Source organism: Musca autumnalis, unplaced genomic scaffold (genome assembly GCF_047663935.1).
Source record: "Musca autumnalis isolate F117 unplaced genomic scaffold, ASM4766393v1 scaffold_2, whole genome shotgun sequence".
In the NCBI taxonomy this organism is placed as follows: Eukaryota; Metazoa; Arthropoda; class Insecta; order Diptera; family Muscidae; genus Musca; species Musca autumnalis.
The window spans coordinates 133974260-133998748 of record NW_027411755.1 but is presented as its reverse complement, the minus strand read 5'-3'; the positions used below and the strand labels follow the sequence as shown (position 1 = coordinate 133998748).

At 35.6% G+C, this 24489-nt stretch overlaps 1 protein-coding gene across 2 annotated transcripts in view; it reads right to left on the bottom strand.

Annotated features, from left to right (window-relative positions):
• The window catches only part of LOC141394647 (uncharacterized), a 992399-nt gene that overhangs the window by 139813 nt on the left and 828097 nt on the right, over positions 1 to 24489 (bottom strand). The window contains exon 13 of one of the 2 annotated variants that reach the window (XM_073969386.1): positions 19280 to 20267. The exons of the other annotated variant lie outside the window; for it this stretch is intronic. Within the exon in view, the coding sequence (XP_073825487.1) occupies positions 20257 to 20267 (11 nt within the window). The 3' untranslated portion in view covers positions 19280 to 20256. Of the gene's footprint in view, positions 1 to 19279; positions 20268 to 24489 lie in introns of those variants that run through there. 2 annotated transcript variants of the gene reach the window in all.

The following is a 24489-nucleotide window of genomic DNA, read 5'->3' as shown; positions in this document are numbered from 1 at the left end:
AAACACATTTCGTCCAAACATACTTGGGGTCTAAAACCATTATTTCGATGAGGCACATTTTGCCCGTATGAAAGTGTATACACCCTCGTTTGCATAAATGCTGAGGGTATAAAAACACAAGTAAAAAGTTGTTAAGTTCGGCCGGGCCGAACTTTTTATACCCTCCACAATAAGATACATAGTCTTAAATAAAATTGAATATTTAGTTTCCTTTCACAATTTTAGGTGGAATCATTTTTCGACCATGGACCCCCAAATGCCTGAATTGTCTCATCTAATCTAAAAATGTGTTAAGCCAGGTGAATGGTACCACCTACGAGGCATATCAAACGTTTTGTAACTGCAGGGAACCTCAAAGTCAAATTAATGTAGCTAAGACCCTCAATATACCGAAAATCGAGAGGTACCGTTGTATGCGAGCTATTCCAAAATATGTACCTATGTTGCCGATTTTGCATGACCACTAAGGACCTCAAATGTCAAATTACAGCTATGTAGTCGGTTAAAAATTGTAGGTAAAAACCTTAAAAATATCAAAAATCGGGATGAGCCGTTATATGGGGCTATATCAAAACTTGGACCAATGGTGACGATTTTTGGTGGAGAACTTTCGTAACCACTGATAACCTCGCCAGATTACAGCTAGTTAGATTTTTGGTGGTGAGGTTTCGTGATTACAGAGAACTTAAAATGTCAAATTACAGTTAGTTCGGATATAAATTATAGCTAAAATCCTCAAAATACCGAAAATCGGGAGGTACCGTTATAAGGGGACTATACCAAAACAAGAACCTATGCCAACGATTTTAAGTGAAAAGTTCCGTGGCCACTGAGAACCTCAAATATCAAATTACAGCTAGTTCGGTTAAAAATTGTAGCTAAAATCCTCAAAATACCGACAATCGGGAGGTACCGTTGTATGGGAGCTATACCAAAACATAAACCAATGTTGACGATTTTTGGTGGAGAACTTTCGTGATCACAGAGAACCTCAAATGTAAAATTGCAGCTAGTTAGGGGAAATTTTTAGCTAAAATCCTCAAAATACCGAATACCGGTTAAAAATTGCGGCTAAAATCCTCAAAATACCGAAAATCGGGAGACACCGTTATATGGGCGCTACAACAAAACAAGAACCTATACTGACGATTTTTAGTGAAGAGGAGGAACGTCAAATGCCAAATTACAGCTAGTTCGGTTAAAAATTGTAGCAAAAACCCTAAAAATACCGAAAATCGTGAGGTACCGTTATATGGGGACTAAACCAAAACATGGTGGGGAAGTTTCTTGGCCACCTCAAATGTCAAATTATAGCAAGTTCGGTTAAAAATTGTAGCTAAAATCCTTAAAATACCAAAAATCGGGAGGTACCGTTATATTGGAACTATACCAAAACATGGACCTATGTCGACGATTTTTGGTGGAGAAGTTTCGTGGCCGAATGTCAAATCACAGCTAGTTCGGTTAATCATTTAAGCTGAAATCCTCAAAATACCGAAAATCGGGAGGTACCGTTTTATGGGGGCTATACAAAAACATTGAGCTATGCCCAGAAGTTTTGCAATATAAGTTTTTTATCACTAGGCTGAAAACGTCAAAATACCGGAAATCTGAGGTACCGTCATATGGGGGCTATACCAAAACGTGAACCGATATAGCCCATCATCGAACTTGACCAGCGTGCAAACAAAGACGCATCTTTCCAAAATTCCGTCCTATCTATATTTTAGTGGATGCTAGAGGGATTACCACAGACGAACGGACATGTATAGATCGGCTCAGAATTTTACCCTCATCAAGAATCAAGAAGAACCCTAAATGTCAAATTATATCTAATTCGGTTTGAAAATGTGGCTAATAACTTCAAAATACCTGAAATGGGGGGGTACGTTATATGGGGTGGGATGCTAGAGTGATTACCACAGACGGACGGACGGACATTCATAGATCGACTCAGAATTTTGCCCTGATCAAGAATAATATATACTTTATAGATTCGCAAATGATTATTTCAATGCGTTACAAACGGAAAAACAAACTTAATATACCCTCCATATTATGGTGGAGGGTATAAAAAACATTACTGACTCCTGTGCTGCTATGTGCTGCTGAGAATTAAACATATGACTTTTACTTTAGTTTAGTGAACGGAAATAAAAACTTTAATGTTTGCATTGTCCGAATAAAAAACTCTCAAGAGGAAAAGGAGTTGAAGAAGACGAAGCAGGAGAAGAGAAACATGTTCTACTAGAAACAAGAATATAGAGTTGCAAGCAAATAAAATGTTTGAATAGCTAACATAGTCTGGAAGTTTAGTGATTTGCTCATATTTGTTTGACTGTGGGGTTTTGTTGGAGTAATGGATATTGCTAAAAATGCGGACTTTTTCTATCGTGATAAGGGTATATTGGTGTCTTTAATCCGTATGTTATATATTATCAATTTACAAAGGCAAATAGACCAAGAAGTGTGGGTACATGGAGAAATGTTGGTGAAATAGATTTTTTAAACGCTTGTAAAAATTTTAAGGATAAAGATATATGGTAAAAGCCAAACATGTTTTACAATCGATGAATCCGAGTTCCACACATTCAGAATTCGCAAACTGCTAAAATATTCTATAATATTCTTTAAAATGAAGTATTTAGGAGGGATCCCATAATGTCGACCATTAAAATTAATTTTCGTGGAAGATGTGATGGAATCAATGTAGGAAAATAGGTAGAAATGGGTTGAAGCCAACATGTTTTTTTTATGTTCCCTTCCGATTTCTGGCTTAACCTTACATTACATGGACTTATGTCCACAGAAAGAATCAAAGAATATACCATGGACAACATGATACTAGTGTATGATTTTTCGATATATCCACTGCATCCACCTAAAATTGATGCTGACATTTTGAAGCCGGAATTTCGGGGTTTTTTTGAATTTTTTAATAATCCGGACGAGCAACGTGATAATATTCAAAACTCATTATAGAATTATAGAACTCGTGATTATACAACGTTTAATGTATATCTCATGAATGTGCTCCTTACAGTATCCTAGTAATTGCATTCTAAAGTCAAAATTTGATCCGTGAAATTCCCAAAAAAAACAATTGTTTTCATTTAAAATTTACAAGTGTCATTCAATTTCCATTGAACTCGCGTAAATTTAGTTTTTTTACGCGCCCTTCCGCTATCGAATCCATCCACTAAAACCGCGGATATAGATACCTTGGAAATCGGAAAATCAGCAAAAATATATTTTGACAAATCCGCGTACTAAATCGCGATTTTCTTAAAAAAAATTAAATAAATGGAATGCTTTACACGCGATTATAATATTTGCGAAAATGTGTACTTGCTTACTTACTTAGCTGGCCCATTACAGAACATTTGTTCTATAGGCCGAACTAAGAAGAGATCTCCATTCCTCTCTATTTGTTGCTTCGCACTCTGGAATACCGCGCCTTTTCATCTCATCATCCACTTGTTTGCGCCATCTATTCCTTGGCCTGCCAATTCTGCGTGCACCGTCAAGCGGTCCGTATTTATACGCCTTTTTAGCGTGTTTATAATCGCTCATTCTTATGATATGGCCTAGCCAACGCAATCGCTGCATCTCGATACGTTTAACAATATTGATGTCGTTGTACAGCAGATACAGTTCGTGGTTCATGCGACGTCGATATTCACCGTCAACGCAGATTCGTCCGTAGATCTTTCGAAGAATTTTTCTCTCAAACACAGCAAGCACTGTCATGTCTGCTTGCGCAAGTACCCAGGCTTCGGAGCCATACATCAGCACGGGTAGTATCAGTGTTTTGTAGAGCGTTATTTTTGTTTGGCGAAATGTGGCTTTGTTTTTAAACTGCTTACTTAAACCAAAGTAGCATCTGTTGGCCAATACAATTCTTCTTTTTATTTCACAACTGATGTCGTTTGTTGTGTTTACGGAGGTGCCGAGGTAGACGAAGTCTTTTACTACCTCAATATTATAGGAACCAACATCCACAGTCGGTCCAAGCTCAATGGATGCATTGCGCGTCGACACCATCAACTTGGTCTTCTCACCGTTTACCGCCGGACCCACTTTAGAGATTCTCCTTCGACCTTTATAAAGGTATCAGTTACTTCTTTTACTAATCGGCCCATGATGTCTATATCATCAGCATAAGCAAGTAACATGCGACTATTGGTGTAGATTGTGCCACTTCTTTTGACGTTTGCCTCTCGTATAACCTTTTCTAGCAGGATGTTGAAGAGGTCACACGAAAGGCTTTCTCCTTGTCTGAAACCTCTTTTGGTACCAAACTCTTCGGAGAGGTTCTTTCCTATTTTAACTGAGGACCTCGTGTCAGTTAAAGTCATTTTACAAAGCCGGATGAGCTTTGCGGGGATACCAAATTCAGACATGGCTTGGAATACCTTTGAACGCAGCGGGCTGTCGAAGGCTGCTTTATAATCGACAAAAAGGTGGTAGGTGTCGATCTGCATCTCTTGGGTCTTTTCCAGGATTTGTCGCAGGGTAAATATCTGGTCAATGGTGGACTTGCCAGGTCTAAAGCCGCATTGGTATGGTCCAATTATCTCGTTGACCATATGCTTTAGTCGTTCGCACAATATCCCTGACACGATCTTGTAGGCAATAGGGAGTAGACTTATGCCCCTATAGTTAGAGCATACAGTCTTATCTCCCTTCTTGTGGACGGGGCACAGGATACTCAGGTTCCAATCGTCGGGTACTCGTTCTTCCTGCCAGATGGTGCTAACTAGCTGATGAATACACCTTATCAGCGTGTCGCTCCGGTTTTGAACAGCTCGGCTGGTAAGCCATCGGCCCCTGCTGCCTTATTATTCTTCAGCCGATTTATTGCTGTCTTTACCTCATCTTGGCTGGGCGGTATACATTCAATACCATCTTCTGGGATTGGGACTGTGGTATCTTCGTCGTCTTCGCTGCTATTGGATACCAACAGATTTGAAAAATGTTCTTTCCATATCCTGAGTACACTATCTGTATCAGTTACCAAATTACCTTGCTGGTCTCTACAGGAGGATGTGCCAAAGCCATCAGTTTGATGCTTGACTCTTTGGTAGAATTTTCGCACTTCATTCTGGCTCCTGTACATCTCGATTTTTTCACACTCCCGCTTTTCAATCTCTCTCTTTTTCCTGCGGAAAAGACGTTTCTCCTCTCTCCTTTTCTCCCTGTATCTCTCTCGTGCGCTACGCGTTGCTACGGATTGTAAAGTAGCCCTATATGCCGCATTTTTCTCTTCGGTGGCAGCACGACACTCCTCATCATACATGGATTCCTTGGTGGAGGTCTCTGGTATCCAAGTATGGATTTTGCGGATGTTTGCATGGAGTGGGCAATGCTTTGCCATTGCGCTGATATGTTATCGGGATGAGGAGTACTTTGATTAAGCAATTGAGCTAGTTGAGTGGAATATGCTGTGGCTATGTGTTGTGATTGCAGCTTACCGATGTCTAACTTTCGTGTTGTGTCTGCTCGTACTTTGTTTGCTACGTTTAAGCGGGTGCGTACCTTTGCTGCAACAAGGTAGTGGTCCGAATCAATGTTTGCGCATCGGAACGATCGTACATCCAACACGCTCGATGAATGTCTTCCATCTATCACAACATGATCAATTTGGTTTCTTGTTTTCTGATCTGGAGACAGCCATGTGCCCTTATGACTATCGAGATGATTAAATCTGGTACTGCTAACTACCATGTTTTTTGCAGCTGCAAAGTCTATCAGCCTCATACCATTGTCAGATGTTTCACTGTGGAGACTGTTGGGCCAAAGATATTCTTCTTTCCAATTTTGGCATTAAAATCGCCTAGAATGATTTTAATGTCATGGACAGGGCAACGGTCATATGTTTCTTCTAAGCGCTCGTAAAATATATCTTTGGTCTGTTCGTCCTTTTCTTCAGTGGGAGCATGAGCGCAAATAAAGCTGATGTTGAAGAATTTAGCTTTTATTCGAATTGCAGCAAGTCTTTCATTCACTGGGGTGAAGCTGGATACCAGATGTTTTAGTCTCCAACTAACTACGAATCCACAACCAAACTCATGCTTTACGTCATGGCAGCTATAATACAGTGCGTCACCTTTAGGTGTTGTTGTGACGCCTTTCCCAATCCATCGCATTTCCTGTATGGCAGTAATATCGGTCTTGTACTTTTCAAGTACGTCTGCCAATGCGAAGACTGCACCTTCTCTATAAAGAGTGCGAACATTCCAGGTGCTGATTCGCAGATCATGGTCCTTAAAACGTTTGCGGGGTTCGTCAACTTTAGAGGGGTTTGTTTTTCTTTTCTTTCGTTTTTTCATAGTAGGCTGTTTTTGAAATAGGTGTACATTGACGTATTTTTGATGGGTGCTAATGAAACCGGGTGCGCATCAAAATCGTATGTACATTGTGCGACTTTTACCCACTTTAATATTTTTGGCATTGTGAGATGCAACTGAAGGCACACAATGGCCGCTGAGTGAAACATCGAAAAATACATTGATATTGAAAGAGATTGGTTCGCTGTAATCAAAATCGGATGTGCATCAACCGACTTTAACTAATTCGCGAATAACATACTTCTTAATTCTCACATTTTTTTGAATGATTGTAAATTCAACATTATTCTTAATTTCCTATCCTTATAAGTTATCACAGTAAGAAGTTAAGCTTTCGCGATGGTAAACCATATTTCTTGATGAAGTTTTAGCAGTATACATTAATTACTGGGATTTTAGCGAAATAGTTGGAATATTTTTTCTAATTTGTCTAATCGAACCAAAAATATATATTTGAAATATTATTTTAACAATAAGCTTTTTTCTCCTTTGTTGTTGCTATAATATGCAATTTATAAAGCCAATGTTTATAATTTTGGTTTCGTATTTTTTTTACGCGTTGTCTAGATTATGTAAGTATTTTTAATTTATTTTTAGAGGTTTATACAGACTCTGAGGTAGTATAATTTAGATTTGCTTCCAGATTTTTTTTTTTATTTTTGGCGAAAATAAAAACGAATTTTAGAAATAATGATACATTTACGGATGGATGTCAAGTGCTGTTACTGATATATGCATACATTTTCTCAATACAACAAATAAGAAATTTTAAAATATTTTTTCTTTATAAAAGAATAGAAACCGCTATAACTTTTGCGCGCATCGGCCAATTCTGTGAGCGTGAACATCCCCACCCCTCCCTTTAGGTTACTACCAGACGTAAACGTTCAAAATTCCGATTCACGTGTCTCCTCTTTTTCGGTCCTCTCTCATAATTATGAAAGATATATATTGCAAATACATATTTCATTTATTCGGCTTATATTGAACTTATATTGAAATTTGATGGAGAATATTTTTGTCTTTGACGTCTTCTATCTAGAATGAAGTTTTGTGGGACAAAACTTAATAAACTCAGATAAAGTACAACATTAACCCTAAAACGAGATTTTACTTTTGGCAAATTCCTGGCGTTAAGCTACGATTTAGAGTTTTGGTGTATTCGGGGACCTATAGTAAAATTTTATGACAAATAATTTTGTAGAATATTTTGATCTGATACGATCACATTTTATAGGAGTTTTTAAACGTTTTTGAAAAAAGGGACCAAAAAGACCCGTTTAGTGACTCGCATGGTGGTTAATGTTTTAAAAAGATTACCCGCATTGTTGTCAGTAATATTGCCAAAGACACTTTATACCTGTCGAATATTTCAAACCCTGTAGAAATGGGCGGAAATTGCCAGGCCTATTTAGGTTACTTCCCGACGTAAACTTTCAAAACGCCGATACACGTGTCTTCTTTTTTCGGTCCTTTTTCTTAATCTGGCCGAATTATCTTGTAATTCTTTTTTGTGTTTTACAGTGTAATCCGTGCAGGGTTTCTTGTAATTTTTGAAAAGGTTAATTTTGTTGTACAGCGCAATATACGCAAAATACATACTACACTAAAGTAATTAATTAATTGCATATGTTTGAACATATAAAAGTGTTGCCTTTGCATTGCTAGTCAATTTTAAGTTTTTTATTGTACATTGTCTGCTTCTTAAACGAAATTAACAATTTTCAAGTTTAATTTTAAGTTTGAATCCTGCCACAATATAAACAAACCGTAATGTAATGTAATTCCGCCAACTTTATCTTATTTCAACAAAAAAAGCAGGAGCAGACAGAATGAAAGGCAACCAGGCAGGCTGGCAGGACTCTTCACACGAATAAATACCCTTTTTAATTTTGTTACTTAAGGGGTTTTACGGTGCCTTAAAGGGATAAACAGAAGGAACAAACAGTTTGGGATTTTCGCAATAATGCTGTCAGTCATGATTATCATCAACATTGGTATTTGTGTCATCATTGCCGCACGCCAATGCTTAACAAAAATCAACAGTGAACAGAGATAGCTTTTGTGCTTTATTTTATTTGATTTTTGTTTTCTCTCTCATTGTTGTTCTTGTGTTTCTTTATTCAATGATAATGAATTTGGACATTTATTTTGAACCGTAAAACAAGGACTCAACAATGAGGTTCTTGAGTGGCATTAAATTTTAATTAAAACTTTTTTGGTCTGCTCTTGCCATCATCCCCCCGACCATCACCAATTTTCAATGAACTTGAGCCGTAGACAATGCCTGGAATGGTGTGTGTATGTGGGATATTTGAGATTTTTCTTCTGTCTGGTTGGCTCATTGGCTGTCGATGGTTACGTGAGGGTCTATGCCCTGGAAGCTCTTTTCCAACATAAATTTGTTGTATTTAATGTTGCATATTATTGCGTTTTAAATATATTGGATATAATTTATGTTCAATTTTGTATGACATGTATATAAGAGTGTGCAAACTTTAAAAGGAATTGTTTTAAACTATGGAATTCGTGGTTTATCAAAATTGTTTTTTCAAATTTAAAAATTTTATATCGACAAGTTGTTCAACGCCAATTGTGTCAATCCCACGGCTGATCAGGACTCGATTATGCGAGACGACAGGGACGCGGTTGCTGCGCGAACACAGCTCCCAGTGAGTCGTCATCACGCGATTTCCCGGAGCCCACATGAAAGCAACTTCAACAACAACTGTGATTGTGATGGTTAAAACGTACTGAGGAAGGATCGCACCAAAAGTGGAGGTGGGGGATTATCTTTCATAGTGCACCAGTTTGTTCAATACATACATGTCTCACTTGAGCCTGGCTCTAATGACCCGTACATGGAATGTATGGGGGTAGCAGTCAGGTGTGGAACTGCCGAGGTATATGCTAAACGTATACATAGATATACTCCATTTTATAGGGCCTACATTAGCCCGCTTTTGGAAGGTCATAACCGTCTGGTCTTAGGGACTTTATTGCTCATCGTGAGTTGTGATATTCGGTCCTCGGAAACGAATAGCTCTACGTTTTGCATCATCACTGCTGCTGTCGCTCGCCATGTACCTTAATCGAGTTAATTATTTTAATCGACAGAATTAGCAGCCAGAAATAACCACAGTGTCACCTGGTCTGACAAATAAAGTCACCTGGCAACCCGTCGTTTCTCTTGGGTCGGACAATTTCCCCATAATTGTCTGCGTCAGTAGATAGTCAGATTTCATCACCTCTAAACGCCGCACTTTCATCAAACATGGGAAAGCTAATTGGCCTAGTTTCAGAAAGTTCACTACCGCTTCAGAATCGGCCCAACCATTATGATGTTCGGGTAGCAGAAAGGAGACATCGCCATATACCTGCTGGTGGAATACACAAAGTGAAACCAAATTTCCCAGCAGAGGGGAGAGGACTAGCAAATAAGCATGGTGAGCTTCGTCGTGCCAATCCCAGTGACCCCAAAGTCTTGGAACTGACACTGAAAGTTAACAAGTTGGTTGGTGAGCATAAGTGGAACAAGTGGCTACATCATCTGAATAGTTGCAACATTATAGCCGAAATAAGTGAATTGTGAGCAACGGTGACGGTACGCTGACTAATCCGAAGATGTCCTCAAGTTAATTTAATCGACAGTTTTTCGAGCATCCCCGTGGTGACTATGTTGACGAAGATCTCCTCTTGAAGAGGATGAACCACCACAGTTAACAATGGATGATGTTGTCAGGAACGCAAAATAATCCAAAGCGTTTGGCCTTGATGGAATCTCCATTGTAATGCTGAAACAGCTGGATGAGCCGGAAGAAGAGTACCTCACTGATGTTCTCAAACTGATGCTATCGTCCCCGATGTCTGAAAAATGGGGAGGGTGGTCCCGCTACTAAAGCCAGGGAGCAAAGACCTTTAAGACTTTAATTCTCCCCAGCTTCAGAAATAGCTATCTAGTTGCCGATCATCAGCACGTGGGTTGCGTAAGTAGCACAGTACAACAACAGCGCTGCATACCATCTCCACGCAAGCCGTGTGATAGAACAGTGATGGCGGCGCTCGACTTATCAAAAGCCTTTCATACTATCAAGCACTCCACGATTTCTGAGGACATCGAGTAAACTAACCTCCGGCCAAGTTTGAAACGTTGGATAATGAGTTATAGGTCTACACATCCCGTAGAGTGAAACGGGAATTCCCCAAGGTGGAGTGATACCTCCGGAACAGTTTAACCTCTACCTCTCCTGTATTCCACCGGTGCATATAAGTGTAACGCGATGGAAAAATATTCCAACTTGTCAAAATGCTGCCTGAAAACTGCAACAGGGTGCCTCCTCAATGGACCATCTCCTTAAGGAGACAAAGGCATGTACATTCTCGTCGAAGTACATTCTCGGCTGTTATCATGAGAGCCCTCCTAATCATCATATGGTGGATAGGATCGCCTACCCAGACATGTGAGGAGGGATCTTCATAATCCAGAAAGAGAGATCCAACGTTACAAGAGAGAACCCCTAGATCAACAAGCCTGTCAAGCAGGTTTAAATAGCATTCACACAGACGCAGTCACAGATGCCATAAACAACAATCATGTGAATGCGGTCCACGGAGAACACCCCATCTATCGCAGCTGAGGAGCGTCAGTGACAGCTAACCAGATTAGTTTTGGCACAACTACTCTCGGGATTGTGCAGTCATCTAAATTCCTATACGGCGAGGATCGATGACACCGTACAAAACATCTGACTACAACCCATCGAAGCAGCCACATTCCTAGAGTTGGAGATAAACTTAGAAACATATCATATACCGTTACAACAGTGTTACAGTGCACAGTGACAAAGAGTACCGATATAAAGCGAACATTTTGTACCGTCTACCATGAGTTGTATTGAAGTAAAATGGAAAGTACTCTGCTCTTCCGCCACGTCAATACTTATTCCTAGGAGAAGTGGAATGTGCCAACTGAAGAATATTACTTTCTTTTGAACAAAGTTTAAGTCGAATGAGACATCAATGTTTTCCTCACATTCACATTCAAAATCGAAATTACCATGTTACAGTCATTCCATTTCACAATGGTCCCAAATCCAAATTTTCTGGCCAAAACTATTTCAACGTCCATTTTGTATTGAAATTAATTATTATTTATAATAAATGTGTACAAACAGCAATTCTTACGTTTTATCGACCAAAATGACCAAAAACTGCCAAAATTTGTTGAACAGGGTGGTCCCGTTGTGGGGGGTCTAAACCAAAACATTGACCTATGTTAATAATTTTTGGTACGAAGGATTCATATCTTCCAAGAGGTCAAAAGACCAAATTTCAGACGAATCGGTCATAAAGTGTCGCTAAAATCCACAAAATATCTAAAATCGGACGGTACTTTTATGTGGGGGCAATGACAAAAAATGGACCTATTTTCAAAAAAATTATACATACTTGTTTTCTACACTCTGGAACCCTAAAATATGAATTTTAAGGAAAATCGGTTGATAGATGTGGGTATTACCGTTCTATTTCAATTGGATACTACGTACAGTCACAACAGGTATTTACAAAAAATTCTCCCATCTTAAAATAGAAAAATCCACTTTATTTTAACTGTGGCAAATTTGAGCACGATTTTACTTCTGAAATTATTTGCACAGACCCCCTGCTATCTTTCAAATTCGATTTGGAGGTGGACATATTTGGACATTTTTTTAAAAGTTTAAGTATATTTAAAAAATATTTGTAAAAAATAATTTTTAATATATATAAAAACATTGATTTTATTACGCTAATTTTACAAATTACATCGTTCTTTTTGTAAATATTATGAAAGTACTCGTTAACAGCTTCCCGATTCATAATAACTTTGGTCTCACTTCTGTATATTTATGCAGCGACGCAATACAACAAAAATTGTATATTTTACAGCACAAAGTCTGTTTTATTTTTACATAAAAAAGTGTCAACTTTGGTACTGCGCCAATCAACGAATACTAACGTTATTTACAAAAACTAATTATTTTCAGATGAATTGATGTGTTTTTTTATTCTGTGCAAAAAAAATTTAAAATTTCGAAACTTCAAAAATACGGTTTTGGCCAAAAATTTCCTGATTCAAACCTATGTGCATTTCAACGATTTGTTTACAACCATTAAAATACATAAAATCTGGAGGTACCCATATTAAATGTATATATCATGAACATACATATAGAACCTATATTGAGGAGACGTGAAGGTTTTCTACCTATTTAGAGGCCTCAGTACCATGTTTCAGCCACTTAAGCAACAAAATCCTTTAAAAGCCTTCAAATAGCACTATAGGTAATTTGCCCTGTTTTTGAGGCAAAAAGTCGATTTTGCAACTTTTAATAATAATAATTTTTTAGTTAGCATTGAAAAAAGAACATGTCAAAATTTATTAATATGAATGATATCTTTCAAAATAGCGTCATTATCGCGGTTTAAATTGCAGTCAAAGTGAGAATTTCGAAGAAGAACTAAAAAAATATATATTGTAAGGCATATTTCAATGTATTTAAAACCGCGGAAAAATAAACCAAATATAAATATATGTAAAATGGAATAGATTGGAAATTGCGAGAGGAATTTATTTAATATATAATATAGCTTTAACATTTTGGGTAGCGACCAAAAAACACAAAAAGTCAGAAATAAATATTTTATTATTCTTAAACTCACTTCATATAGACTTATACTAAATTGGCCGTGATTTTGCCACTTATAACACATTACTGGAAGTCTTCTGCATTGGTATTACTAGGTTTCAAAACCCGATTTAGCCCGGTTTTTGATATCTATGAGATTTTATTAGGTTACTTTTCAATAAAAAGTCTTAAAATTGAGGAAGTTTGGTTTGAGGAAGTAAATAATAAATGTAAAAATATTGTTGTTTACAATTTCATTGCAAGTAAAATAAGTAATGGCGACAAATTGTTCGGTATATCCGTGGTTTCCTATAAACGGTGCGGCAGTAGTAAGCTTTATTTTATCTCTCTATTACATATTAATCATTGGTACGGTTTAAAGGAGTACTAAACTCGTCTTTATTAACGTATATTCAAAACATATACAAAACTGTAGTAACAATTCATTGGAAAATCTACTCGCGGGGATAAAATTTGTGTTACTTACTATCGTGATCGTTTTCATCAATTTGATGTGTATAAGAAAACTAATGAAAATGGCATTGAAAAAAATAGCTTTGTTTATTATATACGTAGTTGCTTATAATATTATATACATTGTTCCTTATATCCGAATTTATCTGTAAAAAATCTTTGTTTTATCTCACTTTTACACATAAATAATTTAAAAAGTTAAAAAATCCTTTAATTCCGCTGTTATTAATTTTTGTGTCAAAAACAGGGCAAATTACCTACAGTGCATAGGGCGGTATCGTTTTCTGACCCCTTGGAACCTTAAATTACGAATTGCAGTTGTTTTCGTATGAAAAATAAAATAAAGTGATCAAATTGCAAAAAAGGCGAAAATCAGGGGGTTATATTAACAGCCTGTTTTTGTAAACAGTTTTTGACCATTCGTTCGTCGATTTCATGAATGAAAACACAATTTTGTTTTCATAGCGATTGACGTTTGTATTCGTGTGACAAACAAATGAAAGCTTTTTATTTTCGTAATTTTTTTGGTTTTCGTAACAAAATCAGACGAACGAATACGTCAAAAATAAACGAATGGAAAAGACCCATCGTTTTGAACGAAAATTAAATAATGTGAGTAATAAATGGCACAAAGCACACGAAAACTGGTGGGGAATGCAATTTTATTTATTACCATAGAACCACTCGCGTATATGTACATCCGTTTCTTCATATTATCACAATTATTTTTTGACAAACTTGTTTACATTTTTTTCTTATTTTTTTGTTTGTCATCTGTTTATCGGGGTTGCCATCAAGTAACACATATTACGTACAGATGCCTATGCAAAATTCACAAAATAAGTATTATAGAAACCCTGAAGTATAAAAGCTTTTCTGAAATAGAGCTATAGAGAAAGCTTTTAGATAAAAACGAATGGTTCGTAAAATTTTACAAGAACCAAATTTTGAACGTATACGTTTTAGTACGAAAGGTTCGTGTGACAGGCAACCATTTTTACAAAAACAGGCTGTAAAAATTGCATCTTTACCTACAATCTCTTTAGGAGTGTTGTATTCACGGACGGACGGAACGATGTGTTACAAACGAAATGACAGATGGCATTGCCAACTCTAACAATCTTATTCATTTACGATTTTTTTGCAGGGCGGACTTTATTTCAACACAACTTAACTTTTGATCCGTAAAAAAATATTTGGTACCTACGGGGAAATACATTAGTTTGAAAGTAACTTTTAACTAGTTTAAAAATAACCACAACTAGTTATTTGTCGATTATTTTCCATTACGCCAACTAACTATTTTGACATGGTTATGAGGTAGGCAGTGTACAATTGTGCATCTCTGCATTATTTTTAACTGGTTATAAACTAACTATTTTTGACCGATTTATAGTCCGTTTCCTTGCAAAAATAAACGAAGATTCGAATCTTCGGCTTTCTTTTTTTACTTGCAAAAATAAGCGGTCATTAAGATCGATTCCAGGGAGAAATTAATTAAAAATTAATATTAAAAATGATTTTCGCCTAATAGGCAACAATTTCAAATAAATAAAATCAGCTGAGCCAGGTTTGGGTTTGAACCCAGGTCCTTGAAAAACACAAGAAATAAAGGTGTTGTCACGGCGTGTTAGCGTTCAGAGCCAAACTCATTACTTTCAAAGGCAGCACTAAGCGTTTGTCATGAAAGCACAACTAAATGGGCAAATACCCATTGTTGTTGTAAAAAACAAAACAAAAATGCATTTGAAAGAAGAAAACTTCGATGGCAGGGAAGCCGTTCCACAGCCGATATGTCAGAAGAGCCTCTACCAAAGGCGAAACATGCATATCACATATTGGTAGTTTTGTGGGTTCGAATTTTCGGCTTTGCAAAAATAAACTGTCATTAAGCTCTTTTCCAACGAGAAATTAACAAAAAGTTGTTTATTGGTACTTTACACGATATGTTTTTTATATGTATATGCAAAGTGACAACATATATGTAAAATAACATATCGTGCAAAGTACCCATTAAAGTGTGTGTAGTTAAAATTGATTTACTTTCGGGAAAGGCAGAGAAGACTACACCCACTTTAAAAACTTGTTGTATCTAAATTTAAAAACAACAAATCTGAGATTAATCTGATTTACTTTAAGTAAGTAAACGCACATCTCAACAAAATTCCCAAAGTGAATCTAAAATATTGTTTCTGTCTTAAAAAGAATGAAAAAAACCCTTTTTACTTATCATTTTTTTGCTTTATCATTTTTGCTTTTGTCTTTGACTTTTTATTTTTACACAAGTTGTTTCTAAGTTATGTTTCCTTGTTGCTCCTCTCTTGGTATGTCGAGTCTATGAAAACTAGTTTGTAAAATTGTATGTTGCATTTATATCAAAATAAGTAAGAATGAGTACATGCGAATTATTTGCGTCGAAAACACACTGTTAAACATTCAACGTTTTCAACTGGTTGATTTCTAGATGATTTTTCAACTAATTTATAGTTAGTTGTAGAATAATTTCTTTGTAACTGACTATTTTCAGACTGGTTGATAATTAGTTGAAAAGTAATGCAGATATAGTCAGTAGTCCATTTTTTAGTGTTCAATGTGATTGATCTATAGATGGCTTTTCAATAAATTTTTAGTTAGTTGTAGAATAATGCATTTATAACTAATAATTTTTTAACCTGTTAAGAAAAGCCCCGCAGGTTTATTACTGTATGATTTTATATAATAACCAGCAAAAGTGTGCATCTCAGCTGCGGAACAACCTAATATATGTATCTAGTTATAAATTAGTAGAGATGTCTATTAATAGCTCCTGTGAATTTTGTTGTGTATCATATGGAGTACTTAAAAGTTTTACTGCATATATTTGTTGAACAAAAAAGTAGTTAAAGTTCGATAGCCAAAAGTTGAACTTGCATATACACATGTTCTTTTTAAGTTGGAATAATGTGAACATTGATAGGGGATTCTCGTTAGTTTATCCTATGACATCGATATGTTGAAAGTTTTAAATCTGAAACGGTTCTTTTATTGCATTTTAATCGATTGTATTTTGTTAGTGAAGTAGTTGACCGAAAGGTGTGTTTAGGCAAGATGGTAAACAAAACGGTAAAATCTTTAAGTTTGTAGCTTGTATAGCACGGTGCGCCTGAACTAAACTTAAATGAAAGGTGCCTACACCTGGGAAGTTTTTGCGGATTCTGAAACTACAATGTTCATAGGTGAGAAAAATCAAAAAACAAAATAAAATTGCCGGAGGCATTTTCATGGTTTTACTTGAAAAACGCAAATTCTATCTTAATGGGACTAAAAAAAATTTGTAGCAGTGAAAATGATCTTCAAAATTTACATTAGTAGTATTTTCGTAGGTTTTACCATTTTTGAGATATAGAAGTTCAAATTGGGACAATGAACTGACTGTATCGCCTCCTTATAAAACAATGTAATGTACGTTGCCCTTAACTAACTTAAAATGAAACCCACTGAAACAGAAATGTTCATTGATGAGAAAAATTCAAAAACAAGAAAAAATCACTGGAGGGATTTTTAAAAAAATCGCGGTCAAAGTTCACATTTTTTTACCCTACACCACTATGTGGAAAGGGTATTATAAGTTTGTTTTGGAAAAAATTCATGTAACACCGCGAAATATTCGTCGGAGACCCCCAATGTGGTATACCAATCTTCATATCTCGGCGAGATAAAGCGATTTTGAGATGTGTGTCTGTCCGTCCGTCCGTCCGTCCGTGTGTCCGTCTGTCCATTATAAATTGTAATCAAACTCCAGGTCGCAATTATGGACCGATCGTCACGAAATTTGGTATGGAGGTCGGTTTCACATCAGAATAGATCGCTATTTTAAATGGTGATGATCGTGAAATATTTAGCGGGTGAAATGGACCAAAAACATAATTTTTATCCGATTTTGTAGCTGCTCTGTAGGTCGCAATAATAGTCCGATGGCCTCGAAAATTCGAACAAGGTAACAGTATATGACAAAGAAGATGCTTGCAATTTGAGATGGTGATCGGATGATGTTTAGAGTGTTAAATGGACCATAACTTTTGTGTGAAAATTGTGAAAATTTTTAATATACCGGCTATATCTTTATTCCTGGAAGACACATTCCGCACACGTAAATAATATTTGAAAGACCAACTCTTGCCCTTTCCATTGATGTCAATTATATTGATTTGCGCGGTCAGATAACAGAGTTACAGCCCAATATATCCAGTTTTTTGCTTGAAGTGTAATCATAAGCACACTAGAGGTCGCAATTATAGCTCAATAGTCACGAAATTTTGCACGAGGTAAGGGTTTAGGTCGAAGAATATGCCTACAATTTTGGATGATGATCCGATGTTATTTAGCGGGTGAAATGGACCATAACTTTTATATGAAAAATATACAAATTTTTATTGCTGGATGGCATATACCGGCAAAGTAGCCTGCATATGGAAAAATAAATACTGATATTTCCCCTGATGCAAATTGCAATAATGTGTCTGCTAAATGACGGGCATACTGCCTTATATATAATGGGTTTTGTGTATAGAACCACAATTTCCTCTCATACTACAAATTTTCTCAATCATGACAGAGAAATTTTCAGTTCAGTTGTCCAATTGAATTTTTATACAAATATTGCAACATGGGGTCGCTTCGCCACCTATTTTGTAGCCTCTGCCTTTAGGTTAATACAAATACTCCCGAACGGATCCACCGATTAGAACCAAATTTTGAATCTTCATTTGTTCTAGAAACTTGTTTGTTGAAATCTAAGGTTGTAGTTGACTGCATCCTTAATTTTTGGGCGGTTGCGTATCTTTGGACCAGAGTCGGAGAAAAAAGTATAAAAATTTGATATTTTCATAAGATTTTTGCTATTTTTACCAATAAGAACCGTTCATAGATATTTCGCATGTTCCAGAAAGATGTTTAGTGATGGCTTTGCTACACTATTGTGATTGGAGCAGAAGCCGAGAAAAGAGGATAAAAATCGCAATTGTTTTCTTATTTTGCCCATTAAGATCCGTTTCTACAGAGTTCGTATATTCTAGAAAGATGTTTATTGAGATCTGAGGTACATTTTTGTAGTTGGATGTTTGCTTCAAATTTGATCTGTTTGATAGCTGTATAACAAAACTTGAGAAAAAATTTTAAAAGAAATTTGACCATGGCGATTTTGACCTTGCCGACGAAGTTTGATGGATTACATGTGTTCACAATTTTTGTTCTTTAAGACAAGAACTACAACTTTGCCTCTGAGATAAATTCAAATTTCCTAACGGTTTGGAAGATATAGTCCTGACTAAATAACCCTTTTTACATCATAGCCTAAAACCTTTGGAGGCCTATAACCGCGAATTTCGATGATATAGAGAAAAACGGCGAAACACGTGTCTTCTAATTTTTGGTGTTCTATCACACTGTGGAGTCAGAATATGGTTAATAAAACATGACTCAAAAAAATACACACAGTGATATGGACTATATCGGTCCCTTCGAGTACCTCCTACACAAAATTTGGGAATAGTGCAGTTTGAGGACCATTCTCGTTTCTATTTGCATTTTTAGAAGAAGGTTCTTTTCACGGTACCTATTACAACGGTACAATTTTTCCGGAGTAAATCCATACTTCCTGAGATAATGGTCCAAAATTTCCAAAAAATAATTCTCAAACTTTTTCAAAAATCAGAAGTTAGCTTATTACAATTGATTTGGTATAGCCTTACATTACGATAACTACAAAATACAAAATATATATATTTTTTATACGGCATAAATATTGTGTTTGTTTCTTTTTTTTGTTCAGATGCTGAGAGTATATCACCGTTAGCGGAGCTGACTTATACTATCTTACTTGGTGTGTAATTGAATATGAATAATTTTGGGATTTATAAATTTGTTTGCATGCAAACTATTTGAATTTCTATTCATTATTAGTTATTTCTATCGGTATAAAATATGTATATAACCACAATGAACTATTGTCGAAATGCCCTGAAAATCACAAAACTGCGTGCATTACCAAGCATATGTGAGTACGATAGATCTTCAATAAAGCCACAATCAATGTGAATTATCCAATTTTGGAATATTGCTTAGAAGTGTATAATTTATATAATTGTTCCACAAATATCCCAGTAGGGACAAGGGATCTTATACCAATGGATTCATGTTATGTTATTGATATGTGACGTATTTTTTATCACCGAATCCGAAAGGCGTGTCCTAATTTGCCACTTGTAGAGAAGTTTTTCATGGCTGAAATACTCAGGAAATATCGGCAGCATTATAAAGGGGTATTATGCCACCGTTGAAAATTTGATGTGGCCAGGTCTGGGAATCATACCCCGACATTCTAAGTGCAAAGTGGTTGCACATAGCTAATTCCTAGAGGTTGTGGTGTAGGGTATAACATGGTCGGCCCCGTCCGACTACAGCCTTTGCTTACTTGTTAAATATGTACTTAACAAACATAGTTAAGGAAGTGCTTCCTTCCTATGACATCACCATGTAAAAATAATGACTTTTACGGTGAATTTGTATGTATTTACTACTGCCAAAATTTACTGAATAAAGTCATTACCTGGTAATAACTTCTTTGCAGGGTAGACTTAATTCATTTCAATTTTTAAATTTCTTTACTTATTTTTAAGAATGTATATCTTGTATATTCTTATCAGTTTCACGTTCTTGTTTGTTAAATGAAACTTATACTTACATTTATAATCCTAAATGACAATTTTTACATCCATGATAATTTGTTAAAGCTTACCTGTAAATAGATAAAGTAAAAAAATGTTAAGTAATCATATCCAAATAAAAGTTGTAGACAATATCAACTGAACGATTAAAGTGATAAAGTTATATTAAAGTGACACTTGAATTCATAAGCATTAATAAGAGATAATTAATAAGTCTTGTGACACACGGTGAAATTTGCACTAAAAACTTTCCCATCTTATAGAAGAGGGAACATACAAATGATATACATGACAATAGTTTATTTAATTAATTTCATCGTATTTATTTATCATTATGTATTTTTTGACAAAATTTTGATATTAAATAAAAAAATGATAGAAAGATTGACAATGTAAAGCAAAATGGATGAAAAAACAACAGAAACTTTCATTCAATTAATTAATTCTCTTTCGAGTTGAGCATTCATGATCTAAGGAGATACATTGAAAAATTAGGAGTCTACCGAAGTCCCACGCATCCAACCATTACGCTACGTTTCACGGGTGGTTAAGCTGATCTTCAGGCGTATTAGGATGTTGTTATTGTGGCAGACGAAGGCAAAGCTTGGTAACTAGTATGTATATCGCACTTCATTAGATAAATGCATATGCGAAATTATGTCAGTTAATGGAAACTCCAAGCTTTTCCTATAGTCCCGCTTGGTAATCCCATTTTTCAATGTTCACAAATACTATGGTAAGTTTTAATTGTTCTTCTATATCAGAAGATTTTTGATCATCTATTATTGTCTACTAGAGTTTTGACAAATTGATGGAGGGTCAGAACGCTAAGACGCCGGCAAAATTGACACGCAGTTGTCGGAGACCCAGGTTCGAATCCCAGACTGGCTCATGCTGAAATTATTTTATTTTTGCCTTATTAAGGCGAAGGTCATTTATAATGAATTTTTTTAATTAATTAATTCTCTTTCGAGTGAAAGTTTCTGCTTTTAGATAGTTGTGAAAGTTCAAAAGATAATTGAAGAAAAAATTCGTATAGAAATTTTCACCTTGTGGCATAAGACTTACTAAAAATGTTAGGAAAAGATACGCAACAACACCTAAACAAGAAACCAGACATTATTTTGACTGTGGTTCTGTAGAAAGTTAAATCATCTCGTTTCAAGATGCTTCACAGTGGATTAGCTACAATTCGCATAAAAGCTAATAGCCTTACTCTGTCGTTTCAACTCAAAGGAGCGAGTGAAAAAAGTCACGCGAATTCACAGTGTAATTAATAACAAACTTCTAGGGGAAAATGGCCCTTGAAAACTTGTAAAAAATATATGCAGGGATTCGGAGACTCCAGTCCATATATTTTAACTTGATGTTTTTTCTACCGTCCACCATAGTATAACGCATTGAAATAATCATTTGCTACCCTATAAAGTGTACATATTCTTGATGAGAAAAAAATTCTGAGTAGATTTTACCATTTTCGTCTATTGCAATCACTGTATCGTCCGAGTGTATTTTTCCATGAACAGGTCATGATTTTATGATTTTAGCTACACTTTTTAAACAATGTGACATTTTCTAGTTCCTAGTGATAACAACAATTGTCCACCAAAAATTGCGATTATAGGTCTATATTGTGTTATAGTCCCCATATAACTGTTCCTCCCGATTTTAAGTATTTTGAGGATTTTAGTTACACTTATTACCGAAATTGCGGTAATTTGACATTTGAGATTACAAGTGGTCGCAAGACTTTTACACCAAAATTGGCAACATATGTTCATATTCTAACCGCATATAAAGGTACTGGTCACAAAACTTCTCTAAAATAAATTGTCAGCATAGGTCCATGTTTAGGGGTAGCTTCCATATAACAGTACCTCCCGATTTTAAGCGTATTGAAATTTTAAGCTACATTTGTTGACTGAACTATCTCGTATTTGACAATTGAGTATCCTAGTTATCACAAAACTTCTACATCAAAAATTTTCAATGAAGGCGCACACTTTTCTGTAGCCCCTATGTAAAAGTTACCGACCGATTGAATACCGTTTTAGATACATTTTCTGGGCTAATTTAGGCATTTGGGGTATCAGTGGTCGAAAAAATTCTCCACGTAAAATTGTGGACAGGAAAGGAAATTAGTTAATTCATTTTAGTTCACAATATATTTTATGGTGGATGGTATAAAAATAACTTAACGATTTTTAAATAATGCTCCTTCGACTCCAACTTTAATGACCTAAGAGCTACATTGAAAAATTAGGAGTCTACCGAAGTCCCACACATCCAGGCATTATTCTACATTTCGCTGGTGGTTGAGTACGATCGTCAGGCATATAGGAATGTGATTTTAGTGGATGGAAGAAGGCCAAAATTGGTAACTACCATTTATACGTAAATCATTCATGTCGAAACATCCAAAGACTGTTGATCAAATCTTCTGTTACAGAAAAGCAAATACAAATAAGGTGGGAAAAAAAGATAATTAATAAAAATATCACTATAAAATTACCTTTGCCTGTTTTTAATAAGGCAAAAATAAAATAACTATCTTTTACATGTTATTAATACTTTATCTGGCAATCATGGTATTTATGTCCAAAAAGGGAATATTTTTATCGATTAGTCGAGAATTTTCCAAAATTTTTTGATTTTAGTAGTTTTCCACGTTTTAAAATATTGATTTTTAAAGAATTTCACATTTCTAAATTATTTTCCGCGCGGAAAAATTCCGAGGGAAATATTCATGATTGCCCTGCACATTTCTTAACATTGGAACGCAGAGCGTATGACTGTGATTAATTAGCAATATAATAATAACAATCATACGCACTGTGGATTCCAATGTTAAGAAATATGTATATGGCCTGTCCCCGTTCTTTGTAAAGTGGTAAAACTTGGAAAAGTAGTAAAAGTGGTGAACGATTTCCATATAAATTGTGCGATGTTTTTTTTTTTGTTAGGCAAAAAAAAAATCTGAACAGTTTTTAGTTCTGGAACCAGAGGTATTTTCGCCTTCCATGAATTCCAAAATACCAAATTGGTACAGTATAATCTCGATAATCCGGACACCACATGTTTCGGCGGTGTCCGGATTATCGAATTTTCCGGATTACCGAGTAATAACAAAAACAAATAATTTTGTACGTTTAAATCATTAATAATGGACTTTTACTAGATAATAACCTGACATATAAGGTAAACAAATTCATATTAAGCAAATATTGTGGTTTGCGACCATTTTAAGACCGGAAGCAGCTTCCCTGGCTACCAAATTTACGTTTTATATTCCTCCAGCATAATTTAGGTGATTTTTTTTCTTGTGCAAACAATTTGAGCTGAGGATTTTTTGAAAGTACAGACCCAAACGACAAAAACCGTAGTTGGGTTTTGTTGTGTCAGATCCAGCTTGGATTTTATGGCCACATCTGAACATGGTTTATTAACTTTTTTAAGCAATTCTGGGCTACATCTCTGAAACCTATGTGAATCTTCATCTGACCTCGGAAGCAAATTTGTAGATAAAGACAAGAATAAAATATTTAAAGAAATAATGAACTTGAAAAACTACATTTATTGGCTTAAATTTTATAAAATATCGAAAACTTCCATAATTTTTACACATTTATACAATACCGTTAATTTTATCTTTATGTTTTCTTTTGGAAAAATATTCGCTGGAATGTAATCCACAACTCTTCAGAACATGTCATGCCCCTATCACGTTGTTTTCCGTATAATTTTCAACGATCATTTAATAAATATGTCAATAATGTGGTGAAATCCTAAATGCGAGAATAAACTGTTGGTGTGAACTGTGTTTGGAATACGTGTTGTAAAAGATGTGATGCAAAATACCGCCGAAACAACATGAAGTAAGCATTTTAGAGTTTCTGAATGTTCAGAAGAATTGCTGAGAACTTTATTTGGAATATTTCCGCAAAAGGTTACTTGGTTCAACATCCAATAGTTTAGCTGATACTGACCAGAATTTCAGCAATTATGTAAAATTGTCTATATTTTATCGATTTTGATGCTCTAGGTGGAGTTTTTCTTATGTGGTCCTTTCAATAGATAAATTCTACTAGTTTAGGGCTACAGTATTCCCAAAAACAGCAAGGATAAATTCATAATCGTTTCTGAGATAATGGTATGATAAATGCAAAAAAACTGTAGTTTTAGCCCGGTTTAGATGAGGCCATAAAATCTGAACTGGATCTGACAAGGCAAAACCCTACTAGGGTTTTTGTAGTCTCAATATGTACTTTCAAAAAATGCATACTAGAAGTTGTT